This window comes from Verruconis gallopava, assembly GCF_000836295.1.
Source record: "Verruconis gallopava strain CBS 43764 unplaced genomic scaffold supercont1.32, whole genome shotgun sequence".
Classification (NCBI taxonomy): Eukaryota; Fungi; Ascomycota; class Dothideomycetes; order Venturiales; family Sympoventuriaceae; genus Verruconis; species Verruconis gallopava.
In genome coordinates, this window is record NW_015622168.1 from 255,378 (window position 1) to 270,663 (window position 15,286).

General features: G+C 55.1%; 4 protein-coding genes across 4 annotated transcripts; 1 reads left to right on the forward strand and 3 right to left on the reverse strand.

The window, feature by feature from the left end:
* Positions 1-326: 326 nt before the first annotated feature.
* PV09_07777 (uncharacterized protein) lies at positions 327-2,762 on the forward strand. Its single transcript, XM_016361588.1, has one exon. It carries the CDS (start codon positions 1,194-1,196, stop codon positions 1,809-1,811), a length of 618 nt encoding a protein of 205 aa, XP_016210667.1. The 5' UTR covers positions 327-1,193; the 3' UTR covers positions 1,812-2,762.
* On the reverse strand, positions 2,653-5,409 carry PV09_07778 (tRNA uridine 5-carboxymethylaminomethyl modification enzyme GidA). The gene is made up of 2 exons (XM_016361589.1): positions 5,227-5,409; positions 2,653-5,163 (listed from the first exon to the last, which is right to left on the reverse strand). Exons 1-2 carry the CDS (start codon positions 5,355-5,357, stop codon positions 3,219-3,221), a joined length of 2,076 nt encoding a protein of 691 aa, XP_016210668.1. The 5' UTR covers positions 5,358-5,409; the 3' UTR covers positions 2,653-3,218.
* A 212-nt stretch (positions 5,410-5,621) lies between these two features.
* Positions 5,622-11,731, reverse strand: PV09_07779 (uncharacterized protein). Its single transcript, XM_016361590.1, has 5 exons — positions 11,166-11,731; positions 10,940-11,072; positions 10,658-10,847; positions 6,475-10,595; positions 5,622-6,397 (listed from the first exon to the last, which is right to left on the reverse strand). The coding sequence occupies exons 1-5, from the start codon at positions 11,301-11,303 to the stop codon at positions 6,234-6,236; spliced, it is 4,746 nt and encodes a 1,581-aa protein (XP_016210669.1). The 5' UTR covers positions 11,304-11,731; the 3' UTR covers positions 5,622-6,233.
* A 1,749-nt stretch (positions 11,732-13,480) lies between these two features.
* On the reverse strand, positions 13,481-15,231 carry PV09_07780 (uncharacterized protein). Its single transcript, XM_016361591.1, has 5 exons — positions 14,861-15,231; positions 14,735-14,806; positions 14,622-14,683; positions 14,109-14,544; positions 13,481-14,052 (listed from the first exon to the last, which is right to left on the reverse strand). Exons 1-5 carry the CDS (start codon positions 15,028-15,030, stop codon positions 13,728-13,730), a joined length of 1,065 nt encoding a protein of 354 aa, XP_016210670.1. The 5' UTR covers positions 15,031-15,231; the 3' UTR covers positions 13,481-13,727.
* Positions 15,232-15,286: the final 55 nt, after the last annotated feature.

Genomic DNA, 15,286 nt, shown 5'->3' on the forward strand with positions numbered 1-15,286 from the left:
ACCATCTGAAGAATGCGAAGATAGCCGACGAACCGTTGATTCAACTATTGACTTGCCTACTGCACATGGACATAATGTGGGAAGCAGTTCTGCCGTAGGCATTTGAAACCGAGCTCTACGCCATCGACCCATTTTTTTTCTAATTAGGAGCTTCTGCGGTTCCTTGGTGGAGAACGTGGCTCAGACGCGTTGCCGTTCGTAAATCGTTTTGGATGAGAAATGTGTCACCAGCAGCAGCTTTCCTCTTGAGTATTGCAACGTTCAGCTGTCAACAACGGGCGAGCCACGTGCTGAACGTTGTCTCAATCTCCCTTCCGTGCGGACGTGTTCGCAGTTCGAGGAGCATCGTTATTCCCGACTCTAAGTTTCTCTCATCGTTTTTTCCTTTTCAATTTTTTTTTTCCCTCAGAATCTCAGCGCAGAACGCTATATCCTGCCGTTCGTCAGCCAGCCACATGAAAGCAAGTATGAAGCTGTGAAATTTGAAAGCAGCAAGCAACAGCATCATCCCGCGTGGCCTGACGCCTTCATGCAGTAAGTGCATCATCTGCATTCCTCCCAGCGGATGGAGCCACCTCCGTTGATTGTAAGGGTCAAAGGCCCGACGAGGATCGCTGGACTTTCTGGATCGTGTTGGTCTGGACAACCATGCTGCAGCTGCTATAATGGACTCAATGTGCAGCCTCCATCTGTTCAGACGAGGGTAACCCTGGCTTCGTCAACGAACCACCAGAATGTAAACATTGAGCCCAACCTATTCTTCCCGCAAGGAAAATAACATCACGTCACGTTCTCTGGCTTCGATACGCAGGGCGTTAATGGGTCGGAAGAGGAGCCTGGAAAGCTGCTGGCATAAGACGAGAAGAATCCAGTCTTGTCTTGGATCCTGATTGAAGGAGCCTGTTGCGAAGCAGCACAAGCAAAGGTGGTTGTGAGTATGAGCCTCGAGTGGACCATGATGAACGTTGTACAAGCGACACCCGAGCAGCAAATTGAGATGTTCAGTGGCCTGCCTCAACCATGGAACTTTGCACCTCTCTGCACGGGTGCAAGACTGGGAATATAAAGATCTGGTTCGTGTCACCATGCCCCGTCCAGAGTTTGCGTGAAACTAGCTTTTGCATCTCGTACATTTTGCACGGACCGAACATCGTGCAGTGCAAGAAAAGTGTAGACAAAGGCAAACACCCACAATGGGCAAACGACATGGACTATCAAGCACCGCCGACGGTTCGCATCCGAGCCCTCGGCGGACGCCTCCGCGCGTTACCCGATCTTCTCTGTACAACGAGGTGGGTGGGACCTGGGCCTATCGCTCGTACAAAGTCTATTCCACCAGCCCCCATCGTTACGTCCTCACACGCCATCGTGGATCGCTACGACGAGCACGTCCTAAGCCGTTCCCCCCGGGGGGAGACTGTAGGACTCCTCGCTTGCAGAAGCAAGGCGCCACAAAGACCAGACGTGGTGCGTTGACGAGGAACGGTACAGCTGTAAGTCTCGGCAAAGGGTTTGCTTTGCGAGAGAGAGAGAGAGAAAGAAAGAGAGCAGATCGTTTCCCGCCGTCGTTGCGCGTACGCGGAAGGTGTCGGCCACCTGCGCCGTTGCTCGGGGCCCATGCTGCGGACACTAGACTCGTGAGCACGCATGACCGTAAAAACAGAGCATTCGGTTGCACCCCTTCGCACTGGGAAGCCCGATGGCCAGGTCGGGCGAACTCCATGAGTTCGATATGCAAGGCCGTTGTGCTACGATTGACGTCCGCTACCTCTCGTCCATCCAACGGCCCGGCGAAACGAATGATCACTTAGCCCTCTATTGGTTTTGTGACTCGCCGTGTGGAATATATTCTCGGCTCCATCTCCATCGAGTCGCCGAGCATTTGGGAAAAGGAATTTTGCCAGCCCTGTTCACCGTAGAGCATTGCAGCGTCACGCGGCCTTCTCGACTGACCAACTATTAGTTCGTGGCGATTGGGCTCGAGAATTGGCCTTTCCTCGAGTCTTTGATCTCTAAAGCTGGCCGCCCACCTTTCTTTTCTCCCTTCGTGGCCATGTAGAATGGCAGGAAGTCCTACTGCTCGGCTACTCTGGATCCAGCGCGCCAGGCGTCTGCATTTCGACATCTCTTCAGCCCGTCACGGTAGCAGAGTTAAGAGCTTGGCATTCTTGTAGTGAATTGGGTCAAGCACGCATGGCAAGTCGACCTCTGCTAAGACGAGCTATGCTGCAACCGGCTCCAGGCATGCACGTACGTGCAACCGCGCTACCGTGGAAACAGCTCCGAGCCCAAAGCACGCCCGGATGATGTCTCGAGGTTCCAAGAAGACGACCCCGTGCTGCTCGGTTCACCGTCCCCTCGCGATCCTCTCGGGTCTCGGCTTCCACCCAAAGACGGACGTTCGGATGTGGATGCGTACGGGGAGACGCGCACAGAGATCTTGCCTGCGCTGCGTGGGTGGTAACAGTTGCTAAAAGCGGCTGGACAGAGAAACAAGGGCAGTAGATGTGGTAAATGGGAACGACGGCCTCGGCTGCACAATCGTGTTATACAGTACGAAAGCGTAGCACAATTGCGTGCTGAATGAACCGACGCTGGCGTCGCTAGTGAATCATCAAGACTATCGACAAGCTTCGAGCTGCTGTCTTGTAGCAATCTTTCATCGATGAACGCAGAGATGCAGAATGTTCTATGTTGTATTTTTATTTACATTGGCAAGGCTCGTTAATTAGTACAAACTAGTCGTCTACGACAGGTTCCGTTCTTATGACACAGATCTTAACCAAAATCGATTCATCACGGTGAGCCTGGAGGCGATGGGGCGGTCATCCGCAGAACCGCTCAATCGTCATCGGCAACCGTTCTCCCGCAGCCAAGGTGGATCGACCTCGCGACTACGCACTAGACAGTATTGGACTTTGACCTCCGATGGTATCGATTGTGATACCCTGGACTTGCCATAGAGCACGGTTGTGAACAGGTAGTCGAGGTATGTGAGTGAGATGAGCCTCGTGACGGACGATCAATCAAGGCGGGCTGCCAATGCTCGCTACATTCCTTAGCTTTAAAGAGAGAGAAAAAAAAAGCACCCAGCCTGTGATGTCAATTCGCCCGTAACTCGTTGAAGGGGAGGTTTGTCTCACGATGTTGCCAGCCTCATGGATATTTACCTCACTTCCTGGTCTATCCGGGTAAGCAGAAGTCCCAAGTCTTAGAGCTCAGCCCTCAGCTCTAGCCATGTCAACTGCATTCTGAGGCTCCCCAGGTACATTACCAACAGGAACATAGTCGCCCTTGCGTCGCCTCTTTAACGCAATAGCTAGTAGGAGCGCACCGTTCGGCGTCACACCCTCCACTCTTCTTGCTTGGCCCACGCTCTCTGGCCTAGTGATTTTGAGTATGTTCCGCTCTTCGATGCTTAGGCCAAATATACTGTCGTAGTCCATGTCGAGCGGTAATTTCAAGTCCTCGTCTCTGCGCAGTGCTTCCGCAGTGGCCCGCTGCATCTCAACGTAGGGTGCGTACGCACCCTCGATTTCGACGCGCCGTCGAATAGAGGGGGGGTACTTGTTTATATCGGGAAGAAGGGTGGACATTGTGTCGAGGTTGACGCCCGTGGCACGCAGGAGCGTAAAGGCTGTTTTGCGAGTGCTATCCGTACGGACGTTAAAGCCGGCGTCTTGCCAGCGCTGCGAACCCATTTCGGTATTCTCAAGCAGCGAAGTGAGCGACGAGATTTGTTCACTCTGTTCGGAAAAGGCCGCCCAGCGCTTCTCGCTGACAACGCCAGCAGCATAACCCTTGGCGGTGAGACGCAGGTCTGCATTGTCCGCTCGCTGATACATTCTGTACTCGCTGCGGGAGGTGAACATCCGATACGGCTCACTGACGCCCTTGGTGATTAGATCGTCGATGAGTATTCCAATGTATGCATCTGCACGTGAGAGTACGAAGGGATCTTTTCCCTGAGCCGAAAGACCAGCGTTGATCCCGGCGACAACTCCCTGTGCCGCCGCCTCCTCGTAACCTGTTGTGCCGTTGATCTGGCCAGCCAGGAATAGGCCCTTGATGGTCTTTGTTTCCAGCGTGGCACGCAAACTGCGAGGGTCGACGTAGTCGTACTCGACTCCATAGCCAGGCTGCAGCATTTTAACGTTTTCTAGGCCGACGATCGTTTTAAGCATCGCTTCCTGTGCCTCAACTGGGACAGTCATGGATATGCCGTTTGGATATATGACCTCGCTGTCGAACCCTTCAGGCTCTAGCCAGATGATGTGAGACGGCTTGGAAGGGAACTTTATGATCTTGGATTCCAGGGAGGGACAGTATCGGGGGCCTTTGACAGTCTCGCGGATGTGAATGCTGTTTCCTAGATTGGCTCGGATTATGTCGTGGGTAGCCTGGTTGGTGTAGGTAGCATGGCACAGAAGTTGGTTCTCCACTTGAACGCGCTCATTGAGAAAGCTGAAGGGCATGGGAGGCTTGTCGCCCTCCTGCGGCTGCAACGCGCTGAAATCGATCGTCTTCTTGTCCAGCCGTGGTGGCGTACCCGTCTTGAGCCTACCAAGCTTGAACCCGGCTTCTCGGAGGGACTTGCTCAAACCCAACGTCGCCGCCTCACCCATTCGTCCCGAGGGGTATGCCTCAAGACCTATGTGAATCTCGCCGCCCAGAAACGTGCCTGTGGTAATGACGGCATTTTTCGTAGGTATAACGTGCCCTCCTTCCAAGCGTACGCCAGTGATCCTGCCGTGTACTCCAGGCTCAAGCGAGCCGTCGTTCTCGACGATGATGTCAGCCACGCTCCCTTCCACGATGGTCAGGTTCTTGTAGTTTGTCATCTCCTCTTTCATGTACTGTTTGTAGAGCGAGCGGTCTATCTGTGCCCTCGGTCCCCAGACTGCAGGACCCTTCCTGCGGTTAAGCACACGAAATTGCACGCCAGCCTTGTCCACGATTCTGCCCACCACACCGTCCAGAGCATCGATCTCTCGTAGCATCGTACCCTTTCCTATACCGCCAAAGCTCGGGTTACACGAGCAGACCCCGAGATTGTCGAGCTTGGGCGTGACGAGCGCGGTTCGGGCTCCTGAGCGGGCTGCTGCTGCGCTGGCTTCGCAACCCGCATGCCCGCCGCCTATTACGACGACATCGTAAGATGAGCTGCTTTTGGTGTCAGGCGTATGCTCCGGAAATATAGAGCCCCATGAAAGAGTCATCGCTCACCTGGAATCATTCGCCACGGATGCGAAGGTTCTACAATTGCGTATTGGGTTGTTCCTTCGAACCAATTGGAAAGGCAGTCCTCTGGGAGCATGCGACTGAAGCAGGAATGCTCGAGGAGCGACCACTCGCATTGTTCAGGCGATTTCAAAATGGCGTTGCACTTTTGAATGATTTTGTCAGTCGTCGGCGCGATCTATCATGGCGCGTTGTTGAAAAGAAATCGCTCCCGTCCCGATTAGGCAATCTTCCGCTTGCCTCCGCTTAGAAAGAGCGCAGTGCACATATTCAAGAGGCCGCACCTAAGGTTTTGAGAAGACAAGTCTAATAACAAGCTGTCGCTTATAGCGAACTTGGGATGAAGCATATTCAAAGAAGAAGCGACAATTACAAATAACAGGACATGTATTTCTCCTCATCAACATTTACATTTCGCACCACTAGAAGTAGCAGCAGCGGTAGTAGTCTAGCATCTACAAAAAACCCCCGGAAAAGCGCTATGCATTTGCGAATTTGTCAAAGCAAGTAGAGAGCAGCATACATCGTGTTTGAATTTACCTCCTTTTTTTTTGCCCCACCACATGTGCCCACATATCGCTGCATTATTGATAGCTCCGTCCACATGGAAAATTACATGGGCCTGCCACACTTTCGTCTCCTTCCACCTCACACTACCATGATACAAAGCCTTGCTCTCTCTACCTACAACGTCAAGATTAAGAATGTACGGAAGTCCAGACTCCTTAGCCGTCCTGCCACCCCCCTCCTAATCACCAAGCAACAAATCAACTTGCGAAAAGTGCAGAAATGGTCTATGCGCTTGCATCCACCGCTACAAAGTAGAAGAAGAATGATGATGATGATGAAGAAGAAGAAGAAGAAGAAGAAGTTTTACAGGAGATCCAAGGGTTTGATTTTGTCCGCCGCCTGCTGACGAACAGCAAGAAGGAGGACAAGTGTACAAACAAATGCATCCAAGTCATGCTTTGAGCTCAGATGTCATTCGGAATTTATAGACCGTCGACCTCGCTGATGGCAAGTCCCTGAACTTGTCCGCCCTCGTGTATGCCGTTGCCATTCGGATTTGGTGACCCGTACTCGGCTTCTTTCTGCTGCGCGATCGCTTGTGCGCTGACAATCTCGGCGAGACGCTTCAGTCTCGGTGTTTGCAGCCCTGTTCATGCTCATTAGTCCTACATCCCTTTGGTGAAAAAAAAAAAAAGAAAAAGGCGCTTTGCGGAGACGACTTACAGGAAGGCGTGTACGTTTCCAGAGCCGTGATGACGCGCGGCTCGGCGATCTCGTACGGTCCACTGTCCTCCATGTCGACCGCCGTCAACAACAGCACGTCGCTCTTCTCCGTTACTCGACTTGCAACGGCCTTCATGATCTCGCCATTGATGGGCTGTTCGTAATCGGCAACCAAGTACTGGTTGAGCAGCTTCTGAATCTGATTGGGAGACAACATCCAGCAAATGTCCTGGATGATCTCAATGTCGTTGAGAGTTGCCTTCTTGAGCTGCAGCAATTTGGTTGCCTGCATGAGATGCTCAAGTTGAAGAGTTCCCTCGGGCATGTCGTGTGACTTGCACCACTCCTCGATGCGCGTGATGTTGTAGTTGATCTGCAGACCGCGCTTCCAGGAGAGGAAGTTGCGGCGCATGAGCAGATCGTTAAAGGCCGTGACGCCGACGAGACGGAGCAGTTCAGTCACGGTCTGGGTGATGATCGAGTCCTCGAGGTAGTAGGCCTTCATCGCCTTGTACACGTTGTTTAACAAGCTGAGCAGATTGTCCATGCTGTATGCAGGGGTGTTGCTACCGGGTAGCAGCTTGCCGAGGAAGCGATTGCTCTCGTTGGTGACGAAACCCGGCAAGGACTGAGATTCGATGATGGCCGGGATGATCATCTTGTACATCTTCTTCTTGAGCACCTTCATCCAGGTGTGATAAATGTTGAACTCCAAGCTCTCGAGGTCGTGTTTGACGATCTCGAGCAGGCGATCGTATTCGTAGTTGTCGGTTTTCTGCTGCTCGTACCAGTCCTCGGCGAGGAAGACGAACGAAAGCATCTCGTGCACGTTCGACAGCCAGAAAGCACCTGGATTGATGGCCTCATCGCCATCGTGCTGCATGACCTCCTGCTGTATCGATTGCATGACGTTGGCCAGGAAGCGTTCCGACTCCTTGACGAAACCATTGTTCCACATCTCTGAAGTGACGAGGTTGATAAGGTACGCCGGGAAGAGCACCTCCTTGTCGCTCGGCGGTGGCTGCGAAGTCGGGTTGGGAATCTTGAGATTCCGGATAAGGCCCATGGTGACCTCGTCGTTTAGGCCCTCCTCATCGCTGAGCAGATCCTCGAGCTCCATCTCCACGTTGTCAAGACCCGGGCTGAAAGCGTCGCGGGAGGTTGCACCAGCCGGGACAGCCATCGAGACGGGTCGCGGGTTGTATGCGGTGCTGAAGCGATCGGTGTTTATCGCTTCCGCGCCCGCGCTTCGCCTCTTTGGTCGCTTGGCGGACACCAGGTTGATAAGGCCGGCGACGGGTGTGTGGCCGACGCCGTTCGTATCGACGCCATTGATCGGACCTTGGAGCTTGATGCGCTCGAGTTGGTCGGACAGCTCTGCCAGTTGTTGGCGAAGCGACATCTTCTCGCTTTCCTGGTGGCTGCTGCGTTGCTTCGTGGCCTTGAGTTCCTCCGTTGTCTCCTTGAGCTTCTGCCGAAGAGCCTTCTCCTCTTCTTGAAGGCGCCGCATCGTCACCGTGCTCTCATCGTAGTTCATTTGCAGGCGCCTGTAGTCGTCCTCCAGAGCCAAGAGCTTCGCGGCGTTGATGCCGGACTGGTTCGCCTCGGCCTGTAGCTCCTTATTTCTCGCCTCCAGCGCGTTGTGTCTCGACCTCCACGACTTGATCTGGGCCTCGGCATTCTCGAGCGCGGAAGCGATCTCCTTGTTCTTCTTGCGCTCGCTGCCGAGCGTCTGCGTAAGCTCGACGACTTTGTTTTCGAGCTTGTACGAGATCTGCTTCAGATCGCGAGCCTCCTCGCGCATCGTCTTGTAGCCCCTTCTCGCCTTCTTTCCGCGCCACAAACTCTGAATGATGATGACCTTCTTCCGGTAGTTCCTCCAGGCCTTGAGTTCTCTCCTCGACCGCCAGTTGCGCTGGATGACGACCGCGGCATTGCCCGCCCGGGTTTCCAAGATGTTCTTCCTGCACAAGAAGGCCTTTGCGATGGCTTGAAAGGCGACGACGCTGCCGCGAGTGGCGTTGTATTGCTTCCGCTGCTTCGAGCCACGCCAGGTAGACTGGATCGTGGTGGCAGCCTTGGTGCGTCTGATGCTTTCGGCGCGTATCCGCGCGACGAAGCCCCGGGACACGGTTTGGAATTCGACGATGGCTTCACGAGCCTCCAGATATCGACGTCGGTAGTACATGCATCGCAAATTCTTCTGAATCATGATCGCCGCTTCGTTGAGACGGGCATTTCGCATGTTCTCGAGCTGGGCAAGCATACCGGCACGGAAGAAGATCTTCGTCAGGCCAAGCTGATACTTGTCGGTGCGGTCGTCTTTCACCGCACCGAGCACTTTGGTCAGGATGCGGTCAGCCATGATGCGAACTTCGGGAGTCCACTGTTGCGACGGCACCAGCATGTAGTATCGCCAACAGAAATCCTCGTACGTCCATCTCGTCGGGTAGCCGGCGCAAGATATTCTGACCGTCTCGAGCACACCGCAAGCTCGCAGCTGGCTGAGAACCATTGGGCCTTCAAACTTCCAAGCCTGCTTGGCCTCGTTTGGTTTGATACAGCGGATGTAGTGAACGTCTGTGGCGTTGATGGTGTTCATGAGCTCGATCAGAGAGGATTTGAAGATGCCGCCCAGCGTTGGTTTTCGGTTGACGGCCCCGACGCGCCGACCGGACGTAGCGATGGCTCCAGATTTCGGCGCGGCACCGGCGCCGTCCTTTTCTCTTGCTGCAGCAGACACCTCAAGAACCTCCTTGAGGAAGGCGTTCGACGAAGCCTTGAGGACCTCCATGTGCTCGTCGGGCACGGTGTCTCTGTTCTTCTCGATGAAGCCGTCGGACTCGTACGTCACGTCGATGGCATAGTGGCAGATTGTGAAGGCGGACTTGCCAAATCGGGGCTTCTTGTAGAACTTTTCCTTGTCGCCGGCGAAATTGTGATGCAGCTTCGTGACAAATTGCTCGTCCGAGCCCATGGGCAATCTCGATTCTTCGTCGAGCAGCGAAAGCACTCCGAGCTTCCCCTCGATGAGGTCTATGCAAGGCTGGTTGTCGGAGAACTCGATGAACTTCCAGTTGATCTCCTCGCGCTGGTACTCCTCCTGCTCGAGCTTAAAGACGTGCTGGTTGAACTCCTGCTGCAGCTTCTCGTTGGCGTAGTTGATGCAGAACTGCTCGAACGAGTTCTTTGCGAAGTGCTCGAAGCCGTAGATGTCCAAAACACCGATGAAAGAGTGGGCGTGCGCCATGATCGAATCCGGTGCCAAGCTTTGGTTGATGACCTCGACCAGCCAGTCGAACAAGCTCGAGTAGATGAACTTGGCTACCGAGTCTCGGACGACGGTGGCCTGCGCCTGATTGAGAGACGAGGTGATCTTCTCGCCTCGCAGACTGATCTGCTTCTTGATGATCCACTTGGCAAACTCGGCGGCGGAGATGCCGAGCAGCTTACACGCCTGAACCAGCGCCGGCTCGTCGGAGCCGAGGACTGCGCCCTGATTGCGGATCTCGGTGATCTTGATGTTTCCCATGTGCAGCAGCGCGGCGAGGATCTCGAAAATCTTTGTCTGCTTGTCTGAAGACACGCCGACCTTGGCGAGCGACAAGCGTGTGGCGTCGAACTCGGCCTTGTCGTCCACGCCGTCGATCGTCGGCGAGCTGCCCTGATTCATATAGTGGAAGTCGCTGACAGGTAGCAGGCCCAGTTCCTGCCTCTCGGCCTCGGTCGTGCCGGCAACAAGCTGATAGAAGATGTGATAGTTCCTCTCCTTGAGCGGCTGGAAGACCAATCTTGAGCGCTCGAGCAGATACGTTCTGATCTTCGCGCCGATAATCTCCGTCCGCTGATTGAACAGAATCTCAATGTACTTTCCGAATCGGGACGAGTTGTCGTTTCGAGTCGTCTTTGCGTTGCCAAAAGCCTCCATGATGGGATTGGTGGCGAGAATCTGCTCCTCCGTCTCGCTCATCGCTTCGCCCTTGCCCTTGGAGCGCTTCGGCGAGTCGGGTGATTCGCGGGTTGCAAAGTATCGCATGACGTATTTTGCGCTGACCGTCTTGCCGGCACCGGATTCGCCGGAGACGACGATGGTCTGATTTCTGTTGTCTCGAAGCATGTGTCTACGTTGCCGTTAGAATCGACGCTCACGTTTCAGCTCAGCGTACAAAGACGTCCAACGTACGTGAAGGCCTCCTCCGCGATGGCGAACAAATGCGGCGCCTGCGAGCTTCTCTGCTTTCCCGTGTATATTTGCACCATGTCGTTGACGTATAGCGAGTCGACCTTGGCGAACGGATTCGTAGCGATAAGCACGATGCCGGAATACGTGTAAATCTCCTTTTGCGCGTAGCGGAGCTTGATCGCTTGGAGGACTACAGGAACTCGTCAGCAGGGTTTCTTGAACGTCGCTCCGCAAGGCTGGGCGGCGGCGGCGGTGCCGCCGCAGCTTTCCAGACGGACATACCGGCAGGCTCGTTCAGATGCGAGAGGTTGGTCAGGTCGTCTGAGGCCTCCAGTATGGCAGGATTCATCAGCGGAGGCAGGGTGCCGGCCTGGTCGTCGTCGAGGACGTCCAGGGTGGTCTCGATCGTCTTCGCCTGCGGGAGAGAGTAGTTGCGTTAGCTGGACGCTGCAAGGCCTCGGATTCAAGCAGGCGGCTCGGGGGAGGTGGGAGGGAGCTAGGAACGTACCTCGCCGTTGGCCAGTCTGAAGACGAGCTTGACCTTGTCACCGTTGACGGTCTTCTCCTCGACCTCGGAGGCGATCCATCCCTCCGTGGGGTCGGGCTGCCACGCACGAGTGCCGACCTCGTACATGTTGTGAGCCATGCTCGCTTGGGCGAGAGCGACTGCAGAAGCGTCCGAAGGGGGGTTCGAGCAGAGGTAGAAAAAGGGAGGGCGGATGGGTGCTTCTCCTGACGGCGGGAAGGATCGAGAGCGGGAGGGAGGATGCTTGTGATGTCGTCGCCGACCAGACTCTTGCAAGTTTGGTTGAACCTAAGCCCTGGGGGAAAGCGACCCACGGGCTCTCACGGTATCGAGGAAACGGGATCCGCTACAGGCACAGGGCGGCGGTGTTGAACATGAATACCAGAGGAGGCGGAGCGCAGCCAAGTCGTGACAAGCGACTCCAGCTGCAGCGGCGAGGGATAGGAGAGTGGAATGAGGGAAGACGAAGGACAGGACGAGAGGGCGAAAAAGGGCGGTGGATGAGGGCAGCGTAGCCAGTACAGGAACGTAAAGTTATCGTGTCCAGGAGCAGGAGAGTGTCCAAGAAGGGTCGGGGCGCTGGGCAAAGGGACGGCGCCAATGAGGGAGCGTCCGCAGGGGGCGGGCGACGGACAGCGCGCGCATGGGGGAGCGAGGTGGACCGCGAGCCGCAGCCGCGTGGGCGCGGTGAAGAGGCGCGTCCGTCGGTTGCTGGCAGCATTCTGTTCTGGCTGTCGACATGCTTCACTCTTCCGTTCTTCTTTTCGCGTTGCATTGTTCGTCGCATCCTTCTTTCGTCCGTCCCTTCTCTCTCCGTTTCTTCTGCCCCCGCCCTCCGCCGGGCGGCCAGGACGCCAGCCGTGCACGCCACCTGCTCCGCTTTCTCTGCTCGCGTTTCATTCCGTCGCGGATGCAGCAGAAAGAAGAAGCACGCCTTGTGATGCTTTGTGTGTCCGGGCGCCGGCTGTCGAACGCGTTCACGCTGCAGGAGTTACACTGCGCACGCGCCCACAGACACCGCAGAGCCACGGTCACGCACATGTGCTTACACGCACGCGGGCATGGCAGAGTACGTAAGCAAATCCCTCCACAGAGAAAACACACACGCACACGCACATATACGTAGATGCTGTGGTATGTACACATACATACATGCGCACCTGCTTTGCCACAAACACGCATATCACTCTCTGTCCCTCTCTCGCGCGCTTCTCCTCCCCACACCCTCACACACACCTCGCCACCATCCCTGCACGCTGCAGTCGTGCGGTGTACATCGTCTGTCGCGCGCATGCGCCCCGTCTCGTCACCGCAAGCTCCTTCCATCCTCGACGTCGCTCTCTTTTTTTTTTCAATTTTTTTCTGATTTTTCAATTTTCTTCCCTTTTGCCTCTCCTGTGTGGAAGCAGACGGCGGAAAGCTGCGACAGACGCGAGCCGATTTGCGCCAAAGCGAGTCGAATGGGCGGTGTTGCAGCGTCGAAGCCAGTCGGGCCCCCCTGCACGCCCGTCCCGCCCACGTCCACTCTCGGCCGGCCAGACTGGACTGACCGCACACTCCGTTCTTACCGTTCCTTACCTCGACACTCGTTTCTGCATGCTTCCGTCGTCGCAAACGCCTGTCGCCCGCTGCCTGATGTTTCGCCCCCGTGGAATGTTCCTCCATCCTTCCATCGATACACCTCTATATACACCTACACGTCCGTCCATCGTCCCATCCTGCCCGACAGCCGTCCTCATCCGCTTCGCACCACACCAGTCAATGCTTCCTCGTGGGTTCCCCCCGTCCGTGACGCCCCGTCTGCAGACACCTGCTTACCCCTTCGCATGAAATTGCCCGCACTTGTTCTTATTTCCGACGGCCTGCTCACTTGAACCGCGACAAAAGAAAACATGCTTCTTTGCTACAGTGATGACCTCCGCATCCGTCCATGCTAACGATGCCACGCTTGAGGGTGGCCCTCCTTTCGAACTGTCCTTGGACGTACATTGATTGGCTCAGTCCAAGTCGGCCGCCTGCGTCTTAGCGGTTGATCAGACGAAGAAAAGCATGTTGTGGAACCTAGACGGCCTATGATTCCCACGCGCTAAAGCAAATGAACACACATCTCGTCAAATGCAGGACACTGAGCCCCTGGCAGACGGGGTCAACGTAGAAGCAAGCCTTCTTTTTCTTCTCCGCAGACTCTGCCATCAAACCGTGCTGCCCATGCTCGCACGCGATCATCGCCAAAATACAGAGCCTCTGGCAGAACGCAGATCACGTGCTAACTTTGACGAGAGGCACATCAAGTGTGTTGCGAATCGTGTTTGCATTGTATTGTTGGTTCCGTTAAAACTCCTTGCGTGGCTTCCCCCACCCCCTTGTTTTTTTTTTTCTTTTTCTTTTCGCTTCTTTTTCACTTCCAACCCTCCGTCGTGAGCTCGGCGATCGTGCATGATTCACCCCGATGTAGACGTTTTCAGAACAGCTGAATCAGCATATACATGTTCAATCTCTGGGGCCAAGAGTGCGCCTTCCAACTTCATCAACCCCCACGTGACCTCAAAGATAGTCCCTCAACACTCTCTCCACAGCAGCTCCCACTACGCCAGCGCCAACGATGACCCAAAGCCACGGATTTCGGAATTCTTTCGTGCTCGGCCAGAAGCTGTTTTTCTCCTCGCTGTATGCCTCGAACTGCTTGAACTTGACCGGGTCCGAGGTGCTGTACCGGCGTCGCTGGCTCGTCTCAGTTGGGCGGTCGCCACCAACAAAGCGAAGATACACGTAATTCGCGATGGGGCTAAAGAGCGCGAGAGGGTGTAACAAGCCGCTGCCGTAAAGCATGATCGGGAAAGAGACGTGGATAAGGGCGTCTCCCAGGTAGCTAGGGACATGTCAGCTGCATCATTGGTCCAACAGAACGGGAGGCCGAGTGCTCACTTAGGATGCCGGACGATAGACCACACACCGTCTGTCTTCATGCCCGTCGAACTCTGCTTGTGCTTGTCCAGCTGTGCGTCGGCAAGCGTCTCAAGCGCAAAGCCAGCGCTAAACAGTCCAACGGCCAGACTGTGAATGACAGGAAACCACTCGCTAGGGGCATGAAGGGTTTCGCTAGGCAGCGCTCGAAACGAAATCGTGAATGGGAGCGTGATGACGGCCTGGAAGAGTGCCTCCGGGACGAAATGCGTGAAGAGCGCCTTGCTCCAGAAGTCCTTCTCCTTCTTCACTTCAATGTAGCGGGCATCGTCTTCGCCGCGGGCCAAAGTACGGGCGAGAATGCGGGAAAAAAGACGACCGCCCCAGAGCGTCATACCCGTCACGAGCACCTTCTCGTTCCAGCCCAGAGTAGACCATGCTTTTGGGAAGGATATGTCTATGCCCCGCCATGGTCAGCGTTCCAAATCGACAAGCAGGAGCAGTTTCGTGAGCTGGAAATGGAGGTCTGCATACCTTGATGATACATGCGTGAGCCTACAGCAGCCCAAAGGACGTTGGCAAGCTGAGCTGATGGCCTGCCGCTTGGATCAGTACTTGCACGTGGAGAAGGTGGCGATTTGGCTTACCAAAGGAGGTCTTTGACCTCAAGACGGTCGGTCGAGACGGCGATTCCATAGGCAATGATAGACAGCCCACCGCTGCATGCACATAAGCTTCTTATAAAGTATACTCGCAAGAGCGATTTGACTCACTGGATGCTGATCGACGGAAGGATCGTAGATTCGAGCAAGCCGACAGTGCCCACTGTATTCCTCACAGACACATTGCTGAAGCTTGTACCCTTCGTGTCTGCATACAACGCTTTCTCTCCGACAGCAGACATCTGCTTCCACGGGTTGTCGAGGCTTGTATTGCGCTGCATGCTGTGTATCTCAATCTGGCGTGTGTGGTAGACAACGCAAGCAACAACAGCTGAGGTTGGAGAGAGGAAACAGGCGACCTATCCATTTTGGATTTCTGAGTATGACCGATTGGTTGCGATGTGATCGAGGATGACGTGCAATGCGTGAGGGGAAAGCACCAGTCGCGTACCAAGCCCGACCACCACTCAGAAGCATCTTTGAAAGTCTCAAGCTGATTGGCCAATGTGCGCAGGCTCAACTCGAGGCTCGAGCCGG

What these genes read in the sequence shown, in the direction of transcription:
- PV09_07777 (XM_016361588.1), top strand. Translation starts at nt 1,194, where the DNA reads ATGGGCAAACGACATGGACTATCAAGCACCGCCGACGGTTCGCATCCG.
- PV09_07778 (XM_016361589.1), bottom strand. Translation starts at nt 5,357, where the DNA reads ATGCGAGTGGTCGCTCCTCGAGCATTCCTGCTTCAGTCGCATGCTCCC. An exon ending in TCCGTGGCGAATGATTCCAG is followed by an intron (nt 5,164 to 5,226) that starts GTGAGCGATGAC and finishes CACCAAAAGCAG; the next exon opens with CTCATCTTACGATGTCGTCG.
- PV09_07779 (XM_016361590.1), bottom strand. Translation starts at nt 11,303, where the DNA reads ATGGCTCACAACATGTACGAGGTCGGCACTCGTGCGTGGCAGCCCGAC. An exon ending in ATCGCGGAGGAGGCCTTCAC is followed by an intron (nt 10,596 to 10,657) that starts GTACGTTGGACG and finishes ACGGCAACGTAG; the next exon opens with ACACATGCTTCGAGACAACA. An exon ending in GGAAACGTACACGCCTTCCT is followed by an intron (nt 6,398 to 6,474) that starts GTAAGTCGTCTC and finishes GAGCATGAACAG; the next exon opens with GGCTGCAAACACCGAGACTG.
- PV09_07780 (XM_016361591.1), bottom strand. Translation starts at nt 15,030, where the DNA reads ATGCAGCGCAATACAAGCCTCGACAACCCGTGGAAGCAGATGTCTGCT. An exon ending in CTCACGCATGTATCATCAAG is followed by an intron (nt 14,545 to 14,621) that starts GTATGCAGACCT and finishes GGCGGGGCATAG; the next exon opens with ACATATCCTTCCCAAAAGCA. An exon ending in TCTATCGTCCGGCATCCTAA is followed by an intron (nt 14,053 to 14,108) that starts GTGAGCACTCGG and finishes ACATGTCCCTAG; the next exon opens with CTACCTGGGAGACGCCCTTA.